At 38.5% G+C, this 26979-nt stretch overlaps 2 protein-coding genes across 4 annotated transcripts in view; both read right to left on the bottom strand.

Annotated features, from left to right (window-relative positions):
* The window catches only part of USP14 (ubiquitin specific peptidase 14), a 37377-nt gene extending 27858 nt beyond the window's left edge, over positions 1-9519 (bottom strand). Inside the window, exons 1-3 of the mRNA XM_061399813.1 lie at positions 9189-9519; positions 4912-5057; positions 3358-3390 (exon numbers count right to left, since the gene is read on the bottom strand). Of these exons, the coding sequence (XP_061255797.1) occupies positions 3358-3390; positions 4912-5057; positions 9189-9204 (195 nt within the window). The 5' untranslated portion in view covers positions 9205-9519. The remainder of the gene's footprint in view (positions 1-3357; positions 3391-4911; positions 5058-9188) is intronic.
* Positions 9520-18526: 9007 nt separating this feature from the next.
* The window catches only part of ROCK1 (Rho associated coiled-coil containing protein kinase 1), a 124723-nt gene continuing 116270 nt past the window's right edge, over positions 18527-26979 (bottom strand). For all 3 annotated transcript variants that reach the window (XM_061399800.1, XM_061399801.1, XM_061399802.1), the window contains 6 exons: positions 23490-23560; positions 23209-23297; positions 22154-22232; positions 21736-21997; positions 21212-21419; positions 18527-20012 (listed from right to left, as the gene is read on the bottom strand). In XM_061399800.1, coding sequence (XP_061255784.1) covers positions 20009-20012; positions 21212-21419; positions 21736-21997; positions 22154-22232; positions 23209-23297; positions 23490-23560 — 713 coding nt within the window. In that variant the 3' untranslated portion in view covers positions 18527-20008. The remainder of the gene's footprint in view (positions 20013-21211; positions 21420-21735; positions 21998-22153; positions 22233-23208; positions 23298-23489; positions 23561-26979) is intronic.

Genomic DNA, 26979 nt, shown 5'->3' with positions numbered 1-26979 from the left:
ACAACCAACCTAGACAGCATATTAAAAAACAGAGACATTACTCTGCCAACAAACGTCCATCTAATCAAACCTATAGTTTTTCCAGTAGTCATATATGGATGTGAAAGTTGGACTGTAAAGAAAGCTGAGTGCCGAAGAATTGATACTTTTGAACTGTGGTGTTGGAGAAGACTCTTGAGAGTCCCTTGGACTGCAAGGAGATCCAACCAGGCAATCCTAAAGGAAATCAGTCCTGAATATTCACTGGAAGAACTGATGCTGAAGCTGAAACTCCAATACTTTGGCCACTTGATGAGAAGGACTGACTCATTTGAAAAGATCCTGATGCTGGGAAAGATTGAAGGCAGGGGGAGAAGGGGGCGACAGAGGAAGAGATGGTTGGATGGCATCACCAACTCAATGGACATGAGTTTGAGTAAGCTCCAGGAGTTGGTCATGGTCAGGGAGGCCTGGCGTGCTGCAGTCCATGGGGCCACAAAGAGCTGGACACAACTGAGCGACTGAATGAACAAAGAACTGAGTTATCAAACCATGAAAAGACTTGGAAACTTAAATGCATATTACTAAAGATGTCAATCTGAAAAGGCTACAGACTGTATAATTCCAACTATACGACATTCTGAAAAAGGCATAACTACAGAGACAATAAAAATATCAATAATTGTCAAAGGTAGAGAGAGAGAAACATGTACAGCATAGAGAATTTTTAGGATGGTGAAACAATTTTGTACCACACTACAGAAAACACATCACTATACATTTGTCCAAATCCACAGAACACACAATCCCATGAGTGAACCCTAACAAACCATGGACATTCGGTGATAATGATGTATCAATGTAGGTTCATCAATTTAACCAATGTGCTACTCTGTGGGGGATGCTGATAATGGAGAAAGCTATTCACACATGAAGGTATAATAAAAATTACAAAGTACCAATTAAGTTAAAAAAAAAATCGCACACACTTCTGCATACCAAAATTACTTGATATCTGTCTTCACAATAAGCCTGCATGAATATTTGTGTTGGAAACCTGACTACTTGCCTTTTTTAACAAAATACAGTTTTTACTTAAAATAACTGACAAATTATGGGGTTTTAGACTTGAGTATTTAGTAACATTTTTTCAAAAATGAAGAAACTGAGCTAGTAGTTTCAGGGCAAAGTACTGACAATATTTATAGCTGCCAATGACAAAATTAGAGCTCATCTGTCACTATGCACCTGACAATTTTCTAGAATTAAAGACTTTTCCACTGAGGTTGGTAGTGATATTAACAAATGCCATTTTGAAGAATTATATAATGAAATCCATGAGCATTTCATGAAACTACTTACATGAAAGTAAGATATAAATAACTCAGAAAAACAATTTTTCCAAATGACCAATATATGACGTTTCAAAGTCATTCACAAGTGTAAGATCCATTCTTCAATGCAAAACAGATTTTTAACATACAAAAGGTCACTGATGTGGTTTCTACGACATCAAGTTCAGTTCAGTCGCTCAGTCATGTCCAACTCTTTGCGGCCCCATGGACTATAGCACGCCAGGCTTCCCTGTCCTTCACCAACTCCTGAAGCTTGCTCAAACTCATATCCATCGAGTCGGTGATGCCATCCAACCATCTCATCCTCTGTCGTCCCCTTCTCCTCCTGCCTTCAATCTTTCCCAGCATCAGAGTCTTTTCCAATGAGTCATCTCCTTGCAGTCCAAGGGACTCTCAAAAGTCTTCTCCAACACCACAGTTCAAAAGCATCAAACAAACCAATAAACCAACTACCACATGTTGAGTTTTGGTATACTATCAAAGAAGAATGTTCATGATTTTAACTGAAAAGCCTTCTCCCTTTTCCAAACATTTAACTATTATGAGACCAGATATCTTACATATACTTCAGCCAAAGCCATGTATCACAACAAACTGAGAATGCAGAAACAAAACTAAAAATTCATTTATCTTCTATTAAGCTAGACTGTCAAGAGACTTGAAAAAATGTAGAATAAGTCCATTCTTTCACTTTTCTTTGCTGTTCTGAAAAATATTTTTTTAAAATGAAATTAACAGGTTAATAGGTTTGTTACTGCTACTTTTAAATGAATAATATTTTTAATTTCTCAGCCTTAATTTTTTTTAACTTTTTATTTTGTATTGGGGTATAGCCAATTGATTAACAATGTCATGACAGTTTCAGATGAACAGTGAAGGGACTCAGCCATACACATACAAGAATCCATTCTCCCCCAAACTCCCTCAGTCTTAATTTCTAATACAATAAATATTGGTATAACCCATATATATGAAATTTAAAATAATTTGAGGGTATAAAGAGGTCACAAAGATTAATAAATCTGAGAACAGCATATCAAAAATGCAAGGTTTAATAGTGAAAAACCAATGAGACTAGCCAGATTATCAGAATAAGAGAAAAATATGATCCTTTCAATAAGCAGGAAAAGCGCTTAAAATTCAACAGCCATTCATAACTTAAACGGTCTCAGTGAACTAGTAAGTGACAAAGATATCCACTTCCACCACTTTCTATTCAACACTGTATTAGAAGTGCCAGCAATGAAGTAAGGCAAAAAAAGAAACAAGTCATAAAGATTGGAAAGGGAAAAGTAAAACTGCCTCAATCTGAAAACAGTCATGCTTATGTTCATAGAAAACCCAGTGGAATCTACGAAAGAACTACTGGGAACTAATAAGTGAATCTGGCAAGGTCACAGGATAAATATAAACTATATTTTTATAAACTAGCCACAACCACTGGAAAACAAAGATTTTTAAAGTATTGTTAACAGCCAAGAAATAAGTTCCAGAGTCTAACTAACAAAAACCATACAAGATTCCCATACTGAAAACTTATCTGAGCTAAGAAAACTGGACAACTACACGTTATTTAAGGATTTTGGTACTCGATTACTTTATGATGTTCATTCTCCCCAAACTGAACTGCAGATTCAATGCAATCTAAAACAAAATTCTAGGAGTCCATTTGTAGAACTATTTCTAAAATTATAAGGAAAAGCAAAGGAGCTAAAATAATCTTGAGGAAACAGAAACAACTTGGAGAACTTACACTACCTTATTTCAAAACTTATTATAAAGCTTCAGCAAGGAAGACCACGTGATACAAGATTAATCAAATGTATCAATGAAACGAGTTCAAAAATAGGCCAACAACTGATTTTCAAGAAAGACTCTGAGGCAAATCAATGAGAAAAGGAACATATTTTCAACATGTGATGCTGGAACAACTGGATAGACAGAAAAAAAAAGCATTAAAAATACATTTTGTGTAATAATTAGGGAATTGCATTACAATTAGTGTTCTTAAGATAATACTCACATTTTTCATTTTGATGTTCCCCCAATCATCATCCTGTTTTAAAGACAAATAATAAACATTTAACCATCCCTGTATAATCCAAACATAATCTAAAAATCAAGTAATTTTAGATTTCTACTTCAAAATAAAAATTTTCTGCATGCAGATTTTAAAATTACTGTAATCAAAAATATTTTTAAAAAAAACAAAAACACTAATGCAGCCTTAAAACTAGTAGGTCTAATAACTGTTTAAACTACATAAGATACCATCTAAAAGACAGTAAACTTGGCAGCACAAAGGTACTGAAACACGTGATTGATGACATATGACAGACGCCAACTTTCTGCATGTTTGGAACCAGCAGAGCTAAAAACAATTTATGTGTTAAGAACAAAGAAGAACCTAGGGAATGAAATAGGTCTACATAATTAGGATGATTATACAACTAATCACCCAAATCAAGAGACTTTGAGAATGCAAGTGCTACTACAAATTATACCAGGAGAGTAAATAAGACCACCCAAGGCAAACTAACCATTACTAATATTTGCTGCGTCCACAAATATTTCTCAGGACCTAAATTTCACACCTATGCATCAATCAATTAACAAATACTTTAACTTTTGTATGTTCATTTAAAGTGTGTTTTCTGAAATGCCCGGATTGGCACAGATATTTTGGCAGCTAAGCCCTTCCTTTCATAGGAGGTCAGTTCCATATCACTCCTTCCTTTCCACAGAAGGTACCAGGCATTCCATATGCTTCCCTTGGGTGGTGCTACTATCTCTTTTTGGACATCCTGCTTCAAAGGGGAAAGTAAGTCCCTAAATCCCTTCTCAATTTAAGGACTATTACTGCTAATCAAAAGGAATGGTAACTATATATGCCCTCTGAGATAATGTACTTCTCCAAGGTCACACAAAGTTGGGAAGTGAACCCAGATCTGCTTGATCTGTAAATTCCATGTTTTTTGGTCCCTTGTATGTTACTTAAACCTCTCTGATGATCAGTTTCCTCTTTTATCAAATACATAAAATAATTTACTTTCCTCATTTTTAAAAATACATACAGTTGAATATGAAAGAAAATAAAAGAATAAGTATTCTTATACTGTTTTACTGCCCAGTTAACAGGGGTAGCCAATCCTTATCTCGAAAATAACTAGAGCTCTTTAGCACTTCACATCTAATTCTTAAAGAAAACGTATTTTAAAATCTATACTTGCCCAGGATTACAAATAATAATAAAGATAATACCTTTACATCTTTTCTGTGGCCCTTCATCAATGATATTGGTAAGCCTGGACTCCTAACTGAAATCAGTGTGATCACTGTAAGTGAACTAAAGGAAAAATTAAGTTGTATTCATTGATACCATGCATTTAAAATAAACACATTAATGCTGCTTAATAGCAGTGTTTTGAAACAGCTACAGTGTTCCTTTCTTAACATGAATCAGAGTTTTAATCCCATAGACTATATACTGTCACCAAATAAAAATACCTCAAATGTTACATTTTCTGGTGCTAATTATTTTCACAAGTACGTAATGAAAATCTCGACTAAATTTTACCTTCAGTGTTCCTCCTTTCACCATAACTTTCTGTCTGGCCGGCTGGACTCCAGTCAGTGCAAAAAGCTGAGCCTTGAACACCATCGGAGGTTCATCAGTATTCAATTCTACACCTTCAAATTTCTCCTTTCCCCATTTCACAGTAACTGCAAACAAACCATAATTTTGTTTTCATTTACAAAATAACAAGGCTTAAGATTTAGAAGATCCTTACAACTATTAGGCTAGTTCTTGAACACCAAACTATGTCACTAACCTTTTTACTCAACTAATGCCTACCAAATCAGAAGTGAAGTAAATGCAAAAGATCTTGGATAAAATTTAACTGGATCTAATCCAACTCTCATTTGATAAGGAAACTGGGACTTAAAAGAAACAGACGGATTTATTAACGTCACAAAACTAGTCAGTAAATATTCAAGGTTTCTGAATCCTCCTCCAACAATAGCTGCAAAAAATGACAACACTGAAACACCTCCCAGAACAGAGTAAGGTTCTCAGGCTTCAAAATGTGTTTAACAATCATAAGAATCAGGTAAGGTCTGCTTCCTGAGCAAGAAGTGGTCAAGGAATTCTGTGGCAGGCCAATGGTTAGGACTCTGCTTTCACCACAGTAGGCTGCATTTGATCCCTGGTTGGGGAACTAAGATCCTACGTGCCACAAGGTGTGGCTAAATTAAAAAACAAACAACAAAAAAAGAGAAAAGTCAAAAATATACCTGAATCATTAAAAACTATAGATATCCTACTTCACAGCCATTCAGATGGCTATTACAAAAATGACACACACAAAGAAAATAACAAGTGTTGGCAGGGATGTATGCAAACTGGAACCCCTGTGCATCTCTATGGAAATTTAAAAAGGTGCCACCACCATGGAAGTACGGCAATTCCTCAAAAAGTTAAGCACAGAATCACTACTAAACGATCCAGCAATTCTGTTTCTAGGTATATACTCAGAAGTATGGAGAGCAGGGAATCAAACTGATATTTACATGCCCATGTTCATAGCAGCATCATTTAACAATAGCCTAGAAACAGGAGCAACCCAAGTGTCCATCAACAGATGAATGAATGAACACAATGTAGTATATATGTACAATGGACGTTATTCGGCCTTAAAAAATAATGAAATTCTGACATATGCTACCACATGGATGAAACTTGGGAGACATTATGCTAAGTGAAATAAGCTAGATAACAAAAGGATAAGTACTGTATGACTCTATGTGGGGTACCTAGAGTAGTCAAGTTCACAGAGACAAAAAATAGAATGGTGGTTGCCAGTAGAATGGTGGAGGCTAGGGAGAAATGCAAATGGGGAGTTACTGCTAAATGAGTACAGAGTTTCGGTTTAGGAGCATCAAAAATTTCCTGAGGTGCAAGGTGATGTTTGCATAGCAATGTGAATGCACTCAAGGTCAAAAATTGTACACTTTAAAATGTCTGAACTATTACATATACTTTAGAACACGTTACATACACTTTACCATAATAAAAAATTCAATCAATCTCATAAAATAGCTACTTTTGAAATATGTAAAAATAAACTAGGGAATTCCCTGGTGTTCCAGTGGTTAGGACTCCACGCTTTCAGTGCCCAGGGCCTGGGTTCAATCCCTGGTCAGGGAACTAAGATCCCCAAAGCCCCATGGGGCTGCCATTTAAATAAGCATACTAACTCAAGGATCTACGTAGCTTGTTTCCACTGAAACCTTTATACCTGCTCACAATGAGAATCCCACTACTAGTAGTTGTCTGATTTCTCTGATTACTAAAATCAGAATGTAAAAAAGTGACCCTGGAACATCCCAGGCAATCCAGAGATTAAGGCTCCATGCTTCCACTACAAGGGGCTTGGGTTCAATCTCTGATCAGAGAACTAAGACCTCTCATGCCACGTAGCACCATTAAAACAAAAAAAAAAGTGTGACCCTGACTCCAAATCCCAGTTCAATCAATGTTAGCATTCATTCAGTGATAAACCCAGTAGAAAGCATTAGGGAGACTGTATGAACTTACAATTTAATAAAGGAAAGACAGAAAAGGGTTAAAATAACCAACAATATAATATGAATATTACAAATGCCAGAGGAACACAAGAGAATGCTTCATGAGTGAGGAAGAACACCCTGGAGAAAGTGATACTACGAGTTACCACTATTGACTCTGAGTATCAAAGAAGAAATTAGGTGTTAGCCTGAGGATAAGAATAAAAGCATTCCTGGAAAAGACACTCAAAAGCATAAGGCAGCACTGGTATCCTGAGAGACAAATAATTCCCAGAGTTGAAGGGCAAGCAGCTGAAAAAGGAGAAACGGACCAGGGATCAAGTCAGGGAAGACAACTTAAGTCATGTTAAAATGTACAGGCTTTAGGTTGTACAAAATGCGCAGCCCCTGAAAGGTTTATAAAAGCCACTTTGGTTTGAACATTAGATCACTCCAGCAGTGGCAGAGAGAATATAGGTTTGAAGAGGGAACAACTACAATCACTGAGATAAGCCAGAAACATAAAACAATAGCACAGACAAAATATGTGAGAGGACAAGATCAACACAGTATGAGAAATAATGAAGATGAATATATCTGAAATTTAACTATGTCACTGTGGGCAAGGTAAACTTTTCGCTTACCCATAAAGGACAATTATACCAGTACCAAACGATTATGCTGAAGATTAAAACAAAGCAATATGTATAAAAACCTGAGCTTTGCACCAAACACAAACGTATTTACGGCACTTACCCTTCACCATATATGAGACAGGACATTTAATTTTTTTTTTTTTTTACTAAATCTTATGAATCAGTACTTCAAATGTTCTTTTTTTAAATATAGGGCTTTTCACAGAAACTGGAAATAAACAGATTCTCAATATGAAGATGTCAAAGGAAGAAACCTTAGAAATCTACTTCAGTTCCCTCATTTTGGAAATAAGAAAAAGATCTGATTAAATATTTAAGATGTAACTCAATTTTTAAACTAGGAAGTTTGGTGAGTACAGGCATTTTTCGAGGGGAACAAAGACAGGGATTGGTTTAATTGTGAGCCTACCTGTGTGTGTAAGTATCAGCATACACTGATATTTACCCACCATTACTTAATACCTATTAAATTTTTTATTGCATAAATAGAATATTTCAAGTACCGTTCTACTGTTAATTGTTAAGGCTTTCAGAAAGAGGCTGAACAATCATTAATAAAGCATTCAGGTACACAAGAGTTTTGAGGGCATTACTCCGCTGTGGTTTCCCCTTTTGCCTGGTAAAGCAATAAAGCTATGCTTTCCTACTTCATACTTCTCCCCCCAAACAAAAAATCATTATTAAAGTATTTAATTCAAAATCCTAGAATATCAAGAATCCACCTCGAGTTTTAAATATTATTCCTTTGTTTGATGTCATTCTTTCAAAATGCTAAATGTTCACGAAAGGAATTAAGAGTGTCAACCATGGCCAATGAATCACACACCCACAGCCAACTGGAACCACCAGAGGTTTTAGGTGCCATTTTGAATCAAGACTGGGAGACAGCAAGGCCCATTAACTCCAGTAAAACCGTGATCCTGCCTCACACATTGGACTACCATCACGCCAAAGCGGGGAAAAAACTGTCAAACGCCAAGCGAAATGATGCCCTGCCCGCGGATATTTGTATTCCTTCACCTCTCAAAAGCTAACACTGTGCTTCGGCCGTGGAAGCCCAAAACAATGTTTCACGAAACAAAAACGAAGCAAAACGTAAGCTCGCCATCTGCCTCGGGATAAAACTGAAATTTATACAAAAGGGGCGGTGGCCGCAAGGAGTAAGCCCAGGGAAATCCCCAAAACGTCGGAAGCTAACCTCCCATCCCCGGCCCCTCCATCACTCCCTGGCCCAGGCTTCCCCTCCTGGCCGCCTCCCTCCCGCGGCTACCTCTCGAGAAGCCCGGGAAATGCCACCGCACCTCCAGCCTGGTCCACCCTCACCCCACCCCGCACGCGAGGACAGCGACACAAACTATTCTGCAGAGTCACCACTCTGAGGGGGCCGACGCGAGCTGCTTTCCCACCTCGCCCCTCGCACCCACCCCACCCACCCGGCGGCGCCGGGGGCCCCCGGCTCGCCTCGCGCCGCAAGGCCCGGGACTCGCGAGGAGAGAGGAAGGGGCGCGGGGTCCCTCGGCGCCGCGGTCTCCCCCGCCCCGTGCTCGGCCGGAGTCCGCCCCGCAGGCCGGGCCTACCCAGCGGCCTAGCCCCGGGCGGGACTGCGGGCGCGCGGCGAGGAGGAGCTCACCGGAGTAGAGCGGCATGGCGGGGCGCGGGAAGGCCAGGCCTGGCGAGGACGGCGAAGGGAAGGGGCCGCTTAGAAGGTGCGGTGGCGGCCGAGGCGGAGGCGCGGCGGTGGTGGTGGTGGTGGTGGTAGTTGCGGCAGACACGGTGCGACAAGAAACTCATTCAAACCGGCCCCTGGCGATGACGCAGCAGCACGCCGCCCTCCTGCCGAGCCACCGGGCAATTGCGGGGAGGAAGCGAGGCGGGGCCTGCGGGTGGAGAGACCAGGGCGGCGAGGGCGGCGGGAAAGGGGGCGCGCGCGGCCCCTGCGCCGCACAGGTGCGCGCGTGCGCACTGCGCCCGGCCTGCGCCCACCGGCTCGGACACCGCCCCGCCCCGCCAGGCCGCAGAGGGAGCAGCGGGGACCTGGTGTCCCTGCGGCAGCCTATTCAAAAAGTCTTTCACCCCTATTTCCAAATGGCGGGGCGGGGGGGGGGTAGTGTGCAAGCTGCGGCTTTATTCTTTCTACTAAAGGACCCGGGAGAAAAGCCTTGCCCCGCCCCTCAACTTGGTCTCCTTATTAGTGAAAATGTCTAGCCCTCCCTTTCAGGATTTTGCAACAAAAATTAACATCAAGGTACTTGGAGGGTATTTCATATAGGCTTGTCTTGGTTTTAACGTGTAACTGTTGTTTCTAACACTTGTTAGGTTGGCTCTAGTAAAGGAACTGACACAGCGCCCCTGACTGCCCCGCGGAAGACTTACTCGCAGCCTCCACTTAATTGTCCTCGACCTCTTTGCACAGCCTGGAAAAGGAGGAAATTAGACTGGAAGGTTCCTGGTGTTATTTGGTTGCTCAGTCCCCTCTGACCCTTTTGCGACACCCTCCCCCGCCTGGAATGTAGCCCGCCAGATTCCTTTGTCCATGAAATCCCAGGCAAGGATACTGGAATAGGTTGCTGTTTACTTCTCCAGGACGGTTTCTGAGGCCTCTTCATGGCGACTGAACTGAACTGAGTTACAATGTTGTGTTCCTTTCAGGTGTACAACAAACAGATACATATATAAACAAAAATTCTATATAGAATATATAGATTCTTTTTCAGAATCAGTTCAGTTGCTCAGTCATGTCCAACTCTTAGCGACCCCATGAACCGCAGCACACCAGGCCTCCCTGTCCATCACCAACTCCCGGAGTTCACCCAAACCCATGTTCATCGAGTCGGTGATGCCATCCAACCATCTCATCCTCTGTCATCCCCTTCTCCCACCCTCAGTCTTTCCCAGCATCAAGGTCTTTTTTGGTATAGATTATTACAATATTCTTAATATACTTTCCTATCCTATACAGTTGGTCCTTGTTTATCTATTTTATATATAGTCCGTTCAGTCACTCAGTCGTGTCCAACTCTTTGCGACCCCATGAATCGCAGCAGTATGCCACGCCTCCCTGTCCATCACCAACTCCCGGAAAACTCATGTCCATTGAGTCTGTGATACTATCCATCCATCTCATTCCCTGTCGTCCCCTTCTCCTCCTGCCCCCAATCCCTCCCAGCATCAGAGTCTTTTCCAATGAGTCAACTCTTCACATGACGTAGCCAAAGTATTGGAGTTTCAGCTTCAGCATCAGTTCTTCCAATGAACACCCAGGACTGATCTCCTTTAGGATGGACTGGTTGGATCTCCTTGCAGTCCAAGGGACTCTCAAGAGTCTTCTCCAACACCACAGTTCAAAAGCATCAATTCTTCGGCGCTCAGCTTTCTTCACAGTCCAACTCTCACATCCAAACATGACCACTGGAAAAACCATAGCCTTCACTAGACAGACCTTTTTTGGCAAAGGAATGTCTCTGCTTTTGAATATGCTATCTAGGTTGGTCATAACTGTCCTTCCAAGGAGTGTCTTTTAATTTCATGGCTGCAGTCACCATCTGCAGTGATTTTGGAGCCCAAAAAATAAAGTCTGACACTGTTTCCACTGTTTCCCCATCTATTTCCCATGAAGTGATGGGACCAGATGCCATGATCTTCATTTTCTGAATGTTGAGCTTTAAGCCAACTTTTTCACTCTCCTCTTTTACTTTCATCAAGAGGCTTTTGAGTTCCTCTTCACTTTCTGCCATAAGGGTGGTGTCATCTGCATATCTGAGGTTATTGAGATTTCTCCCGGCAATCTTGATTCCAGCTTGTGCTTCTTCTAGCCCAGCATTTCTCATGATGTACTCTGCATATAAGTTATATATAGTAGTGTCTGTTAATCTCAAACTAACCTATCCCTTGCCCCAATTTCCCCTTTGGTAACAGTAAGTTTGTTTTCTATGTCTGTGAGCCTGTTTCTGTTTTGTAAATAAGCTCACTTGAACCACTTTTTAAGATCCCACATATATGATATTTGTCCTTGTCTTAGTGTAACCATCTCTAGGTCCATCCATGTTGCTGTCATTATGTCATTCATTTTTATGGCTAAATGCGAAGGTATGGAATACATGGTGTATATACAACCCCTCCGTGTTTATCCATTCATCTGTTGATGGGGCATTTAGGTTGCTTCCATGTCTTGGCTACTGTAAATAGTGCTACAGTCAACATTGGGGTGCATGCATCTTTTCAATTACTTTTCTTCAGACATATTTCCAGGAATGGGATTGCAAGATCATATTGTAACTATTTTTAGCTTTTTAAGGAAACTCCACACTATTTTCCATAGTGGTTGTACCAGTTTACATTTCCACCAACAGTGCAGGCGAGTTCTCTTTTCTCCATACCCTCTTCAGCATTTATTACTTGTAGACTCCATGATGGCCATTCTGAGCAGGGTGAGTGGATACTCCATTGTGGAGTTTTTCAGGTTTTTTGTTTTTTTGCCTCCAAGTGTGGCACACAGAACTTCTCAGACCAGGGATCGAACCCATGACCCCTGCAGTGGAAGCACAGTCTTAACCTAAACTGGACTGCCAGGGAAGCCTTTATTGTAGTTTTGATTTACATTTCTCTGTTTCTCTGATAGGGCTTCCTTGGTGGCTCAGTGCAAAAGAATCCGCCTGCCAATGCAGGAGATGCGGATTTGATCCAGGGTTGGGAAGATCCCCTGGAGAAGGAAATGGCAACCCACTCCAGTATTCTTGCCTGGGAAATCCCATGGATGGAGGAGCCTGGTGGGCTACAGACAGTCCACGGGGATGCAAAAGGGTTGGACATGACTTAACGACTAAACAACAACAGATTTCTCTAATAATCAGTGATGTTGGACATATTTTCATGTGCCTTCTGGACATCTGTATGTCTGCTTCGGAGAAATGTCTGCAGATCTTCTTCCCATTTAAGAAAATGAAACTGTTTGGCTCCATCAGGCCTTAGTTGTGGTATGTGGCGATCTTTGTTGTGTTTTTCCCCGGTTATCTTTCAACATACATCTATTTCTTCAACACCTGTATTCCCCCCACCACACTATAAAACAGAATTGTGGCTTCCCAGTAGACACTCTGGACTTACCAGATGCTGTAAGAGAAATTTTTTTGAGCTTGCTTGTTCTATCCATGACCAGGGAGTCTTGTAGTCTAAGTTTGTTTTCAACACACACAGCCCCAACTTTTGGTACAACTAACTTCTAGCCTCATTGGGGGACCTGAATTTAAGACAAAGGGGGCAAAGTGAGGATTTGAAACAATGCTAGCACTGAAAGGAAGCATAGAAGGAAATTTGCATGGCTGGTCTCCATGGATGTCTGCAAGAGTTCTAGATAACCAGCCACCCTGGCGCATATCTTATACATGCCTAAGTCCTGATCTACTTGTGTCTAATGGAGAGAATCTTCTGCTTAAGGTGGATTTCTTTAAATAATAATATATTGGTAATATCTTAACCTGTTTATTTATAAATAAACAAGGTCCATAAAAGATGGCAGATACCAGAAAGGCTTTTAGTTGGTGAACCACCTACCATTTGTTGCTTGGAATGCCCCCCATCAGCTGGCCAACAAAAATCCTATGCATCTCTAACGTATTTAATACTAACTCCTTTACATTTGCTTCAAGCCTGCTCCTATACCCCATTTCTATCAAGTAGCAACATCACAGCCGTTCACTCTTCTAATTCATCAAGTATGTACTGAGTGCAAGACATTCAGTGTAGGAGCTGTGGATACAAAGATGAATCAAACAAAGGTTCTCCCCCTCCTGACACTTAGAATCTACTAGAAATATTGAAATTGGCTCTGAATTCATCAGAGGTCTTGGCTGTAAACAACAGAAACCTGAGACAAGAAGCTCATGGGTTATATAAGGTGAACTTACACAATTATTAGCAAAACCTGGAACCAGGCATAGCTCATGGATAGAAACCCAGGGATGTGGGCAGCAGGGAACATAGGCAGGGTCACATCATAGAAACAGTCTGGCCACTCCTACATGAGTTACTTCAAATCCCAAGTCTACTTCACTCCCTCAAAATTCTGTGTCCTGAGCAAGAAAACATATTTGACCAATGGCAAGGCAAGGAATGCCTTACTCCACTTCCCACTCAAACACACTGGGGTACAGGGCATAAGCTGCCCCAAATTAAAGGGCTAGGTATTTATTTTTTACCTCTGCTGTAACAAATGACCAAAAATTTAGTAGCTTGAAACCACACACAAACACAAATTTATCACTTTACACTTCCGGCAGACAGAAGTCCAAGAAGGGTATTAACCTTAAGGTATCAGCAAGACTACACTCTTTCTGGAGGCTCCAGAGAAAAATTCATTCCTTACCTTCCCCAGATTCTAGAGGCTCCCCACATTCCTCGTCTTCTGGCCCCACTCCAGCCAAGGCACCATTTGACCTCGGCTTGCATCCGCCCAGCAACTCTTCTCACTCAGAGCCTCTGCCTCCCTCTTTATAAAGCCCCTTGTGGTTACACTGGCCTCCTAACCAGGATATGTTCATTTAAAATCTCTAGAGTAGTTGTAGAGCAGAAAACACAACATTGTAAAGCAATTATAGTCCAATTTAAAAGAATAAACTAAATCAATTAAAAAAAAAAAACCCTAATCAGACCTGCATATAAAGTAACATATTCCCAGATTTAGGGGACTCAGAATCTTTGGGGAAGCATTACACTGTCTACCACAGGCTTCCTCTTCCATAAAACCCCAGCAAATATGCAAACAACATATATGGATATTTTATATTCCCAAATAATATGAGGAGCAACAGCTTTACTTCATGAGGCCTTCAACAAAGACCAACATTTCTTTCAACAAGTTCTCTGCTATCCCCTAAAGCAGAACTTCTCAATTTAATGTGGATGTGAATCACCTGGGATTCCATTAAAGTGCAGGCTCTTGATTCCGCGGGTGTAGGATGAATCCTAAGATACTAACGAGCTCTCAGGAAATCACCCTTTTGAGCATCAAAGCAGGAAAGAACTTGTCTTTTCCTGTTTGGTTGGAGTTGGGTTGCAAATGTACCTGGGTCTCAGCCCACAGGAAGAATATAAGCGGGGGACGGAGTCCGGGGGGAGATGGTTGCTCGAAGCACAGGGCAGCAATATCCTTTTAAGAAAGAGGAAGGGGAGGGATGTAGGCAAATCACGTCCATTCACATTTCAGTGGTGAAAACAATCATATGGCCAAGCCGCACGGAAGTCTTGGAAATGTAGTCTCTCTGAGGTCCAAGACCCTGCACAATCAATTGATGTATTTGTTGAATGGACTTTGGGTGGTGATGATAGGAATTCAGAAATGAAAGAAATTGAGGCGAATGGAAAGCAGTTGGGGGTAAGAAGGTTTTAGAGAGACAGAAAAACATCTAAGCAATCAAATTCACTGATTCAACAAGTGTTGACTGTCGACTCATGGACCCTACCTGGCAGATGCTAATGGTCCGTCAGCAAATGTAGGGAAAAAACTAGTACAGTAAGAGTAAATATGGAGTATTTATGAGTATTTAAGTATTTAAGAGTAAATATGCATGTGGAGGACAGGAAGGAAAGTAGCTAGAATAGAGCAGAAGACGTGTGCAGGGCTGTGGCAACAGATAATGTAGGGTGGGTAATACGGGAGGCAGTTAGGGAGAGCCTGAGTGCCAGGATAAAAGGTTTAGTCTCCTTGAAGCAGTTTTCTATCTTCTTAAAGTCACTTGTCAGCACAAATGAGAAGTGTAATATTGAAATTTCTTCCATGTGCTACACATTTCCAAATAACCTTATTCCAAAGCAAAGATCTAACCTATATCAAGAAATCTTTTATAGGGATCCCTTTCAGTCAAGACAGAAAGACCACTTTAATTTTCTTTACTTGTTTTTTATGAGAAAAAGAACATTTGCATATCGTGTAATTTGGAGCAAAATATTTAAGAGCACTGAAGCAGAAAATTAAAGTGGAGAACTGGATGGTAGTAGCGGAAATATTAGTTTAAAAATCTCGTGTACTCTTCAAGTGAGTTTTCAGTGTGACTGGACGTTCTGTCAAAACAAACAAAAAACAGCAGTGTTGTTTTCTTTCTGATAACTCACCTGGGAACCAGAGCAACAAACTAGAAATTTCCTTCCTCCTAAAAACTTAAATGCATTTTAACAAAGACTGGTGGTGGGCGCTGTGTTTGGGAGGAAAATAGGAGGAAAAAAATGTAAACACTTTCCAAAGCAAAACAATCTTTTAATCACATGTATTTTTACCCCCAATTTAGTACTTATCCTCACATTCAGATTTGATTCCACAGAGAACTTCACCGTGTGTACACTAATTTTTCGTATAGTGATTACTCCTATGTTATCTTTCACCATACACAAATCCATTTTCTGGTTGTTAGTCAATGTTTTAAAGATCACAGAATGTGCCACAATTTCCAGGTTTTCCCCATACAGAATCAGAGCAACCAGCAACATAAGGAACATTTGTTGCTTTTGTCTCTAGCCTTTTTGGAAAAGAGAAGCCTGATTTTCCCTTTGCAAACCAACCCTTCCTCCTCTCTCAGTGTCAAGGTTTGTGTGGGTCTGGCCTCACGTATAACCAATCAGAACACTACTTCTCTTGAAACCAAGCAGACCCCTGTAAGGGCCTACCCAGGGACAGGTCCCCCACCATATCCACCTCGTGTGTGTAGAAAAGCTTTAATCTCCAAAGCCTTCCACGAATTCCAAAGAGCAAATTCAATCAGTGAGAAAATGCAGAAACAAAGGAAAACAGTCAAGCAGATGAAGTAACAATAGTTTAGCTATAAAATAAAGTCAAGGAGCTTTAGTTTCCCCTCAAAGGTTCTAGATAATATCCTGAACTATATCCTTGATTTTTTTAATTAATTTTAATCAGAAGCTAATTACAATATTGTAGTGGTTTTTGCCATACATTGACATAAATCAGCCATGGGTGTCCATGTGTCCCTCATCCTGTATCCTTGATTTGTTTTGCAGATACTAAAACCCCTGGGCTTCCCTAATGAGTCAGTCTGTAAAGAATCCTCCTGCCAATGCAGAAGTCCTGGGTTTGATCCCTGGGTCTAGAAGATCCCAAAGAAAGAAATGGCACGACCAAGAATGGGACGACCCAGAGGGATGGTATGGGGAGGGAGGAGGGAGGAGGGTTCAGGATGGATTTTCTTTTAAAAATTTAATAAACAAACAAAAAAAAAAAAGAAAGAAAGAAATGGCAACACACTCCAGTATTCTTGACTGGGAAATCCCATGGACAGAGGAGCCTGGCGGGCTATGGTCCATATGGCCCAAAGGCTCAGACACAACTTAGTGACTAAATCACCACCAAAACAGAGAAAGTTAACTGCATGCTGACCACCAGCACATAGAAGCAATTAGAACCAGAAGGCTGACTGAGATTCCCAAATCATCACCCTAGTACCATCACCATCAACCAGTCAAGAATTGTGTACAAGCTGATCACACACCCTGACACACTATCCCTCCATCTTTACCCATCTGTAAAAGCCATTGGAAGCATGAGGCTTTCTCACTTGGCCCTGCAATCAATACTGTACTTCCCTTCCTTACAACCCAGGGTCAGCAGATTGCCTTGCTGTGTATGGGGCAGGTGGACCCAAGTTTGGTTTGGTAACACCCTCTACACACAGGAATAGGGTCAAGGATGGACATGACTCCAGCAGTAAGAGGATTTCCCAGGTCCTAAGAATGATTAGGCTTTTCGCTGTGATTGCTATACTTCTGGGCATCCCCAAAGGCTCTCCACCTGCAATGCAGAAGATACAAGAGATGTGGGTTCGATCCCTGGATCAGGAACATCCCCTGAGGGCATGCAGCAGGCAGGGCAAGGTACTGCAGAGCACTAGCAGGGGATTGTTCTCCTGACCACGACACTCCCTTGACCGTCATCATGTTGGTGTACTTTAGGATCGAGTGGTTTCCTGAACTTAGAAAAGAAGTGTTAACCTGGTTTTGCAATGTGCCATTTGAAGTCATTGCTGAAAGTTCTGTCAGTTCTCAATAATTTTATGTTCAAGTTAATATTTTGGTTTTTGTTTTGCTTTTTAAAAAAAGTCCTCTAGGTCAAATACATAAAATTCACTGTGTTCTCTGCACTCTACTGGATCTTATTACACTAGACATACTACATTGGGGTGATGGTGATGGTTCTGAGGAGCTAGTAAGGACACTGTCCAGAAGTGTGAAGGATCTGAGGTTCACTTGCATGCTACAAGTCAGCCCACCATCACTTCATGGATCCTGGGTCGAAGCCAAATGACTCTACACTTAACAGCACAGCAAGCAGCACAAGCTTCACGTTCCCATCAGTTCCCCTTGCCCTCCGAGTCCCACAGGGGTGATGCAGAGTGGTCCAGGGGGTTGCTGAGCATGCAGTGGGGTGGGTTTGCATCACAGCTGAGAGTCCAAAGTTTAGGGTACCTGAATCTTTTACAATAAGCACAAGCAACTCTGTCCAACTTTTGCGCTGGAGAGAAACATTATGTTGATTATACAACAGTAAACAAACCTGCCTTCTCCTTGATGGAAACACAGTATCTCCCAAGGCTGTTCACTATATAAATCCCCTTATTTATTCTACCCCCTACAAAGACAGGGTAGAACAAACAAAGGCTGTCAAAGCTTCCGCTCTCCGGATGTGAGCAACTTAAGAGACTCACGGAGAATTGTTTCTAACAGACTTAGCCAACTTTTCATTTCAATTGTAGCCACTCTTATTTTACAGCACAAACCAGTTTTATCTTTTAAAAATTCACTTTAATCTAGTCATGAGATTTTACAAACATTTGTATGCAGTCAGGGACTAATTTATAGCATGGTTTCTATTCATCTCAGCCATGAGAAAACACCATAGCAATCATTATTAAAGGTCTCCATCCATAAATTACTTTTATTTCTCATTAAATGAGCACAGAGTCATTAGCATATTAATAACAGATATGTTTATTATTACATATCCATCAGTGCGGCTTTTAATACCACTTGAAACATGCATATCATCCTAGAGACGAATCAGTTTTCCAGTGCTTCTTATCTGATAGACATTACTGCAAAGCCATTATAAATTACTGAGGAGGTATTTGGTTAAAAAAATAAACAATAAATCATACTGCCCATATGAATCAACTCTTGTTATTGAACAAGAGTTTAACAGTATTTATCTGGTAATTCCTATGTTAACTGGAAAACATCACAGATGTATTGCCATAATTTTCTTTTATACTGGGTGCAACCTTCTACATATTTTTGCAGTTTTATAAAGTCATTCATTATTTAAGCAGGTAGTTTGATGCAAACATTGTATCAATTTATCAAAGTCCAACAAACCTCTAAATATTTTAAATTAAACCAATTATCAATGAAAAAATCCCTGAACACACGTAATTTTTTGAAAATCTGTTTTTTGAAATTTTATAGTCACGGCAGTAAAATAATTCTCTCAAATTAAGGCACTAAAAGGGCAACGCAACTCCCACTGAAGGTGTTCTAAGAATAATTTACATTTCAAACAGTGCATACATTTCTTATATGTTTGTTAACTTAATGTCTTTATCACTTAAAACCACAAAGAAACACATTATACAATTACAGAAATGATGTACCCCACAAAATGCTTTTAAACTTGGTTCTTTTGTACAGTTAGTTCCTAATGTCTCTAGTAGTAAAAATAACTCAATATGGCTTGGCAAAAATGCATAGATTAAATGTAAATTTTTTTTTTTTGCCTTCTCCCATTCCCCAATCTACAAACTTGCTGAAACACATACAGTATTTTGTAAAGCATAATGTAAGATATTTATTTTCCATCAAGTCCACCATGGGCAATCAACAGTAAGGCTTTTAAATTCTACAGTGAGGGCACTGAAGTCAAGTGATATCACTGCTTTCTTAAATAGTTTTGTATAGTCTTGCAAGAGCATGAAAACTGAAGTTATTTTTTAAAAAAACTTTCAGTTGTCTCATTTTGAGATATTTTCTTTACTCCTTCCATGAGCTGATCTTGATAGTGACAGCCATTCCACTTGAAAGTGAAAGTCTCTTCCTCTCACTGGTATGAGGAAAACTGTTCTATCATGATTGACAGGCGTTTTTAGAAATTCAAAAAGGCAGCACCTTTTTAAAAAAATATATCTAGCTAAGCTTTCCCTCAATTGTACTTGCATTACATAGTAATAATTAATCTAATCTACCTGTAGGCAAACCCGCAATAAAAAAACAAAAAACAAAACAAAACAAACAATCCTCAGTGTGCTTTTGTGCCAAAGCAAGGACAGAATAACAGCAATCTTAACTCTGAAGCCTGTGATATTTGTGTCAAAGGAACAGCCTGTCTGCTCTGCATGGTTAGAGACGCCTGCTTCATCAGGTAGCATCCCGCACAATTCCACAAGGCACTAGGTCACGTGGTTAACTGTTGGGGGGGGAAAAAATTGTAAGTAATGTGCTCAGCTGATAAATACAAAAACAAAACTTGAAAGGAAAGGTACACATACATTATATATAATAATTAAGTAATACACAAAATTTGGCAAACAGGAAAAGGGGAAAAAATACACCATTATCTCCTTTCTGCTTCTATTGTTTCAAACACATTATTCCCCCTACAAAGCTGTAAGCCAATTTTAAGTACTTTAGATTTATTCAGCTTTTATCCTGTACAGGAGAGGCTGATACAGGGTTCTACACAAAGAAGACCAGAGTGAGGTAATAAAGCACTGAAACAGTATGGCAGCTGAGCAACAGAGGAGGAGGAATGGATGTGAGTCAATCCAAAGAATTAGACTTGGTTACTGATGATACGGAATGAAAGAAACAGGATAAATTAAAGATGGTTTTAAGCCTGCTTGGAAGAGTTGGGTGACATTAGCAGAGACAAATCAGTTCTAGACTCAAATATCCCTCTCAGTAGAGGGTTAACACTCTAGGGAAAGTTGCTATTTGGTATAGGAGAAAAAACATAGGCTTAGAAACAGATAAAAATGGGTTCCAATGACTATGCCACAAATTGGCTGTGTGATCTGTGCAAGTTGTTTAATTTCTCTGAGTCCCAAGGTTCCATGCATTAGAGAACTTTGAAGATAGCATAGCCACTTCTCAAGAAAGGGTTTAATTATGCCCTGCAATTGTTCATTTTACCATATAAACTTTTTTTTTAATTTTGTCTAAAGTAAACTACCCTCCCCCAAAAACAAGAAAAAATGGGTACTTAACTGAAAAGTTTATTTCCAACAGTGATAATGTCAAATAATTTTGATTTTAAAAAAATCTATGCAAACATAGTTAAAATTAAGATGAGCAAAGTTTCACATGAACCTGTTTATATTAAAAAGGGATAAACAGTTGTTTAAAACAGTAAGGGTGAAATATGTACCATGTATAACAACCAATGACAATAAAACCTGACATGGAACTAAATAAATACAATATTTATAAATATTCTGAGCTTTAAACAGGCATCAGTTAAACTACTTTGTAAAGTCGTTTTAAGTCACATATAAAGAACCAACTACAAATGATGCCTTTTACGGGGAAAAGAACAGTTTGATTTTGGGTTTTGATAGCTATTATCCAGTCACTTAGTATGAGAAAGGTTAACACTTCAATCCTTACCTAGCTTTTCCAGATGTATTTTTGACCACTTTCCGGAAAGACTGATTTGCAGTGGACCTTGTAGAAAGTGTTCGAGGGGATGCACGCACAAAACCAGATGGTGGATTCTTAGGGATCTTCTTTACTAAATGAGTTACCCATTTTTTTTGTTCATCCTGAGAACACGCTAGCAGCAGCATATCTCTTGCTGATGTTACATCATAACTTACTATTTTAAGAAAAAAGAGCACAATCAAAGTCACATAATACTTAAAGGAGCCCTCTCAAAGGTTCATAACAATTTGAAAAGATTTACTACGCTTAATTAAGCTTGGACAGTATCTTCTCTTTTTAATTAAGTTAGAAAATTTAAAGAGATAACGTATCATAACCCAGTAAAAATTAAGGAAAATCAAAAATATATATGTGGCTCCACCAGTGCCAAAATATTACATCTTATTATCTCTTTTCAACTTGTTACAGGAAGTGCTACACTTGAAGAAGTTATCTTATTAAATGGTATAAGAATCACTTTCATGCCTTACCTTTACATGGAGAAATCAAGTCCTCTTTCTTATCTATGTGGTCTCTGTGGCACTTAACATGGCATCTTCGACACTCCAGGGCAGGGGGTGGCTTAAAAACATGCCAGAGAGGTTTGGCACAGGCCTCACAGTTGGCGGGAAAGTGGTAGAGTGTAGGAATGAACTCATGGCCTTTGTGGTTTTGAAAATTTGTTTTTTCAGCTTGTTGTACTGGTTCCACCTCTAAGTCTTTTCTACATTCACCTTCATTTGCATATAGTATCTACATTCAGAAATGGTAAACAGAAGATTAAAAAAGTCTGCATCCGCACATACAAGTTTCAAATGTATAAAAGTATTTATGTATTTACATTTACTTCACAAATACACTTATTACTTAGGTAAAGGATCTACTAAAATTATAACTTCAGATTTTTACCTGGAATATTTTAGGAATTTCTTCAGTTTCAGCTCTGTATACATCTCCTTGTGTTACAGGACGAACATGAAACAATTTACTAAAATGAAAAGAAGTAAGATGTAGACAATTATAAAAACACATTTACAGTAAAAGACAAAAGCAGGTATTTCACTGAAGAGAACACAGAGGTGGCAGATTAGCATAGGAAAGGATTAGTTATTAGAGAAATGTAGATTAAAATCAGAGTAACTTTCACTATACACCTATCGGAATTTTTTAAATAAAGATAGTAATAAAACCAAATGCTGGTGGTGATGCATAAAAACTAGATCATTCATACAACTGTGGCAGAAATGTAAAACTACAGAGCCACTTTGGAAAAAGAGTATGGCAATTTCTTACAAATCTGTATGAAAACTGGTACACGAATGTTCAAAGCAGCTTTATCTTTAATAGGCCAAAATTAGAAAAAAACTAAAAAAAAAAATGGTTAAACAAACTCTTGATATATTCATACAACAGAACATTCAATCATGAAAAGAAAAAACTGTATCTTGGATGGACTTCAAGGGAATTACACTGAGTGAAAAGCATACCTCAAATGTTACAGACTATTTGATTCCATTTATATAACATCTGTGAAGTGACAAAACTACACAAACAGAGGACAGATTAGTGGTTGCCAGAACTAGAGGGGCACAGGAAGGTGCCTCGATGGCTGCAACAGGACACGAGGGACCCCCGTGCTGGAGCTTCTCTGTGCTTTAGCTTGGGCCTCTTTGACCTATTATTTAATGACCAATATAATTATATACTTTTTGAGATGTTCTACGAATGTAATACCAATAAATACTTGACATTTACAAAAAATGCTTTTCAAATACATCAATCAGGTATGGAATATTTTCTCTCTCATATTTTGGTAAAAGTAGGATTTAATATAAAGCTGTTATTTACATTTGTTAGGGAAAGAAGTTTACAACATAGTTTAAATAACCAAATATAAACTAAATGGTAAGTCTAAAAATAATTTAACACTCAACAGACTTAAGATTGAATAAAAGGCTACTTACTCAATGTCCAATACCATAGACGGATTGGATTGTTCCTTATCTTGTTCATCATTATAGAACAAAATTTTTTTGCTGCTTACCACAACATACTAAAATGAAAAAAACAAGGGGAAGAGAAAACAGCAGTATTAACTTGGTTTAAAGTGGTACTATAATACTTGCCTTTTATATCTAAATTATATTGTATCAATCTAAAAACAATGACAATTAATATAAGTTCTATGATTTAAGAATAAAATATACAACAAAATATCAACTAGAAAAAATGAGTTATATGGTACCTGTTTCTTCCAGCCATATCTTTTGATATTTCCTCTATTTGGTATTGAAAGCCAACCTTCAATTCTTGATTCTAGAAGGAAAAAAAATATATATAGTATTCTGTCACAAAAGGAAAAGCTATTACAAGCTGTCTGACAGCATGCAGCAGCAGGCATTGGAACACAGCTACATGAGTAAGTGCTAAAATCTGCTCTTTCATGCTTCAATCACACAAATCAACTTTAATGGCCATACAAAAATTGCAGAAAAAAATTCCAAGCCACTTTCCCCTTAAAATTAACTTTCAGTACTCAATCATAAAAGTATGAAACAATGACAATACCCTTAACAGCCAGGCAAGACTGGAATGGATTGCAGCTTAAATGGGATATGATACAGAAGACTTTAAATATCACTTAACATTGATACAAAAGTACTGAGCCAAAAAAAGAAAAAATGCAGCAAGTGGAACAGGTCAGAGGCATGATTTACACGAGAAAGAGCAAGCAAAAGTACACAAGTGTCCTATTACTCACAGAAGACAAGAATAGAAGATAAATAAATAAGGAATGCAGGCAGACCAACTAGATATAAAGAATAAGAGACAAGCATTTTATTTGTTTTCTCAGTACAATATTCTGATAAACTTTCTGGTAAAACATTTATAACAATTTCATTGAAAGTGTCCAAATTTGGTTGGGGAGGGGTTCCTTAATTCTAGTGGTAAGTCCAATTACAATTCTTAGCAAACTAAAGAGGTATAAAGCCTTTAAAGTTTGTAGTATCAGAATAAACAGTAAAAGAACACAGAATTCAGCAGGTAAAACTGCTAATCTTTTACCAGTTTGCACCCACCAGAAACTCTGATTAATTCAATCAAGGCATTTTATAATTATTATCATTAATGTTTAAATATATTAAATACATACTAAATATAATTAATGTTTATGATTCAATTTAGAAATTATTATTTTATATCAGGTGAGAGATAAGACCATAATTGTATTTTTTAGATCTATTATATTTGAAACACAGAAGAAAAGCAACCAACTTTAAGGTACAATGCTATAATGTGACATTATACCATTATTTAAATCATGACCCTAAGGGGAATATATATTATCTTCCTCTGTGTAACTTAAAAGGTGTAAAACAGTTTGGTCTTAAAGTAATGATAATAGGTAACATTTACTATATATTTATTATTTATCAAGTACAAATAATACCTCATATATAATCTATATATATAACCTCATGAACATAGGATATTACATTCTCAGGAATATAGGATAAGATGGGTCCTCCTATCATCCTCCATTTACAAATGACGAGACTAAGGCTTAGCAAGGTGAACTGACTTGCCCTAGGGTAACCCTAGCAACTGGTAAAGCTCCAGGGTTCACCCAGGCAATCTAATTTCTGAGTTTCAATTCCTAGAGCATAGTGCTAATCTTCCCTTAGACAAACTCTGCAGTTAATTGAATCAGGAGTGATCTTGTTCCAGCTTCTTCCATGTACCTAATGGCCTTTGATTTTGTTATTCTCCTTCATTTAGTTGTTAAAGTGGAAGAAATTAATAATGAGAAACTTCAAAGTGATACTCTTCTTCTCCCAACTTTTTTCTTAGTTAGCATTATTATTTTGTTCATCAATAATTAATCTGTCCCATTAGGCAGTTCCTTGGAAATTTTGAGAGCAGGGTACCACATCTGAGCACTTTTATATACACACACACACACACACACCACCCCCCCCCAAGGCATCTGACACACAGAGTAGGTACCTGATACACCGTTTAAAAAATTATTATTCTCCAGTTCTTTCTTTCTCAGTTAGCCAAGTAAAGTCACCTTCTATTTAAATAATGGTTGTAATTTAAAAACCACAGGGCTAATTTATATTCAATAACATACAGAAGGCTGCTGATCATTCACAAATATTCTAATTTACAAAAGGAAAAGTTATTGCTAGGAAAAGTTCCCTTCAGTGTGCCAGAGTCCATTTCATACCAGTAATTCCTCACTAAAAATAAAAGACATAAAAGCCATGGAAATCTTGACATTTATACAGAATTGTGTATGCCAAAATATCCTCCTTCCAAGCTATTTCTCTATGAGAATAAGTGCCAGAAATATATAAGCTTTCTGGTTGTAAGTTTGGATTAATTTGCCAATGTTTTCTTTGAATATACTGACTGAAATATATTTTCAATGAATTGTTGTATGTTGCCATTTCAGTGTTCCTATAGAAATTTTATACATCAAAGGCATTTTATGAATTAAATAAGCCCAATTTTATATCTTCCCTAATTGAAATAAAATGAAGAAATCAGAAACTCAAAAAAGGTGCTGAAGATATATGAAGGTTTTTGCCAGTTTAAAATTATTTTTTGCCAAAAATGTTATAACAGAATTTTAGTCTTTCCTTCCAGTGAATTCCCTTCAGAGAAGCAAGTAAACCAAACTCAGTGATTAAAAAAAATTACTTACTCTTGTCTTATATGCAACTTAATATACCAGTTTTTTATTCAGTTCTTTAAAATTTTTTTTAGTATGTAAGGACCTCCTTTAAAACTATGACCACCTGTGACCTAAGTGGCAACCTGAAAGTATAATATTCTAAATTCTTTTATAATACAAACAGAAATCAGCTTCTCCAGATAAATAAATGTTGAGGACTTCTAAGTCTAGATTATTATCAATAACATACTACAGAAGTACAAAAAAAAACTTGATCCCAGGTTTCATTTATTTGTAGAGCAATTTGAACTTAAAAAAAAAAATTTAGATGTGTATTATTGCAATATGAGCAATTAACTCCTTTAAGAGTTAATTATATGTAACTCATATAAGAAAGAGGATAATGTAAGAAAGAGGTGTAAATCAGTATCAAATATAGCCAATTCAAACATCAAGGCTAATCTCTGAAGACTACCAAAGTTTACTTAGATGAACTACATATTGCTTAAGAAACACAGCTACAGAACCATTCCAAAAAATTTAAATTAAGAAGTGATATAAAAAAGAAAAAAATATCAGTCAATGCTCAAGAATTCAGATGTACTGATTATCTCCAATCATTGATCAGTCTTCCAAACTAAATAAAATTAATCATTACCTTCAAAAAATCTTTCAGACATGTGAATGATAGGTAACTCTCAAATTAAGAATGAATGCCAAAACTTTTTACAATTCTTTCTAGATATGACCACAAAAACTTAACTTTATTTGCCAGAGGTCTAGTAAACAGTAAGACTTAATATAGACTTTCAAGTTACTAGTACTCTTGCCTGGAAAATCCCATGGAAGAAGGAGCCTGGTAGGCTGCAGTCCATGAGGTCACTAAGAGTCGGACACGACTGAGCCACTTCACCTTCACTTTTCACTTTCATGCATTGGAGAAGGAAATAGCAACCCACTCCAGTGTTCTTGCCTGGAGAATCCCAGGGATGGGGGAGCCTGGTGGGCTGCTGTCTATGGGGTCGCACAGAGTCAGACACCACTGAAGCAA

This window comes from Bos javanicus, chromosome 24, assembly GCF_032452875.1.
Source record: "Bos javanicus breed banteng chromosome 24, ARS-OSU_banteng_1.0, whole genome shotgun sequence".
Lineage (NCBI taxonomy): Eukaryota > Metazoa > Chordata > Mammalia > Artiodactyla > Bovidae > Bos > Bos javanicus.
The sequence above is the reverse complement of the archived record's forward strand: the minus strand, read 5'-3'. Positions and strand labels throughout refer to the sequence as shown.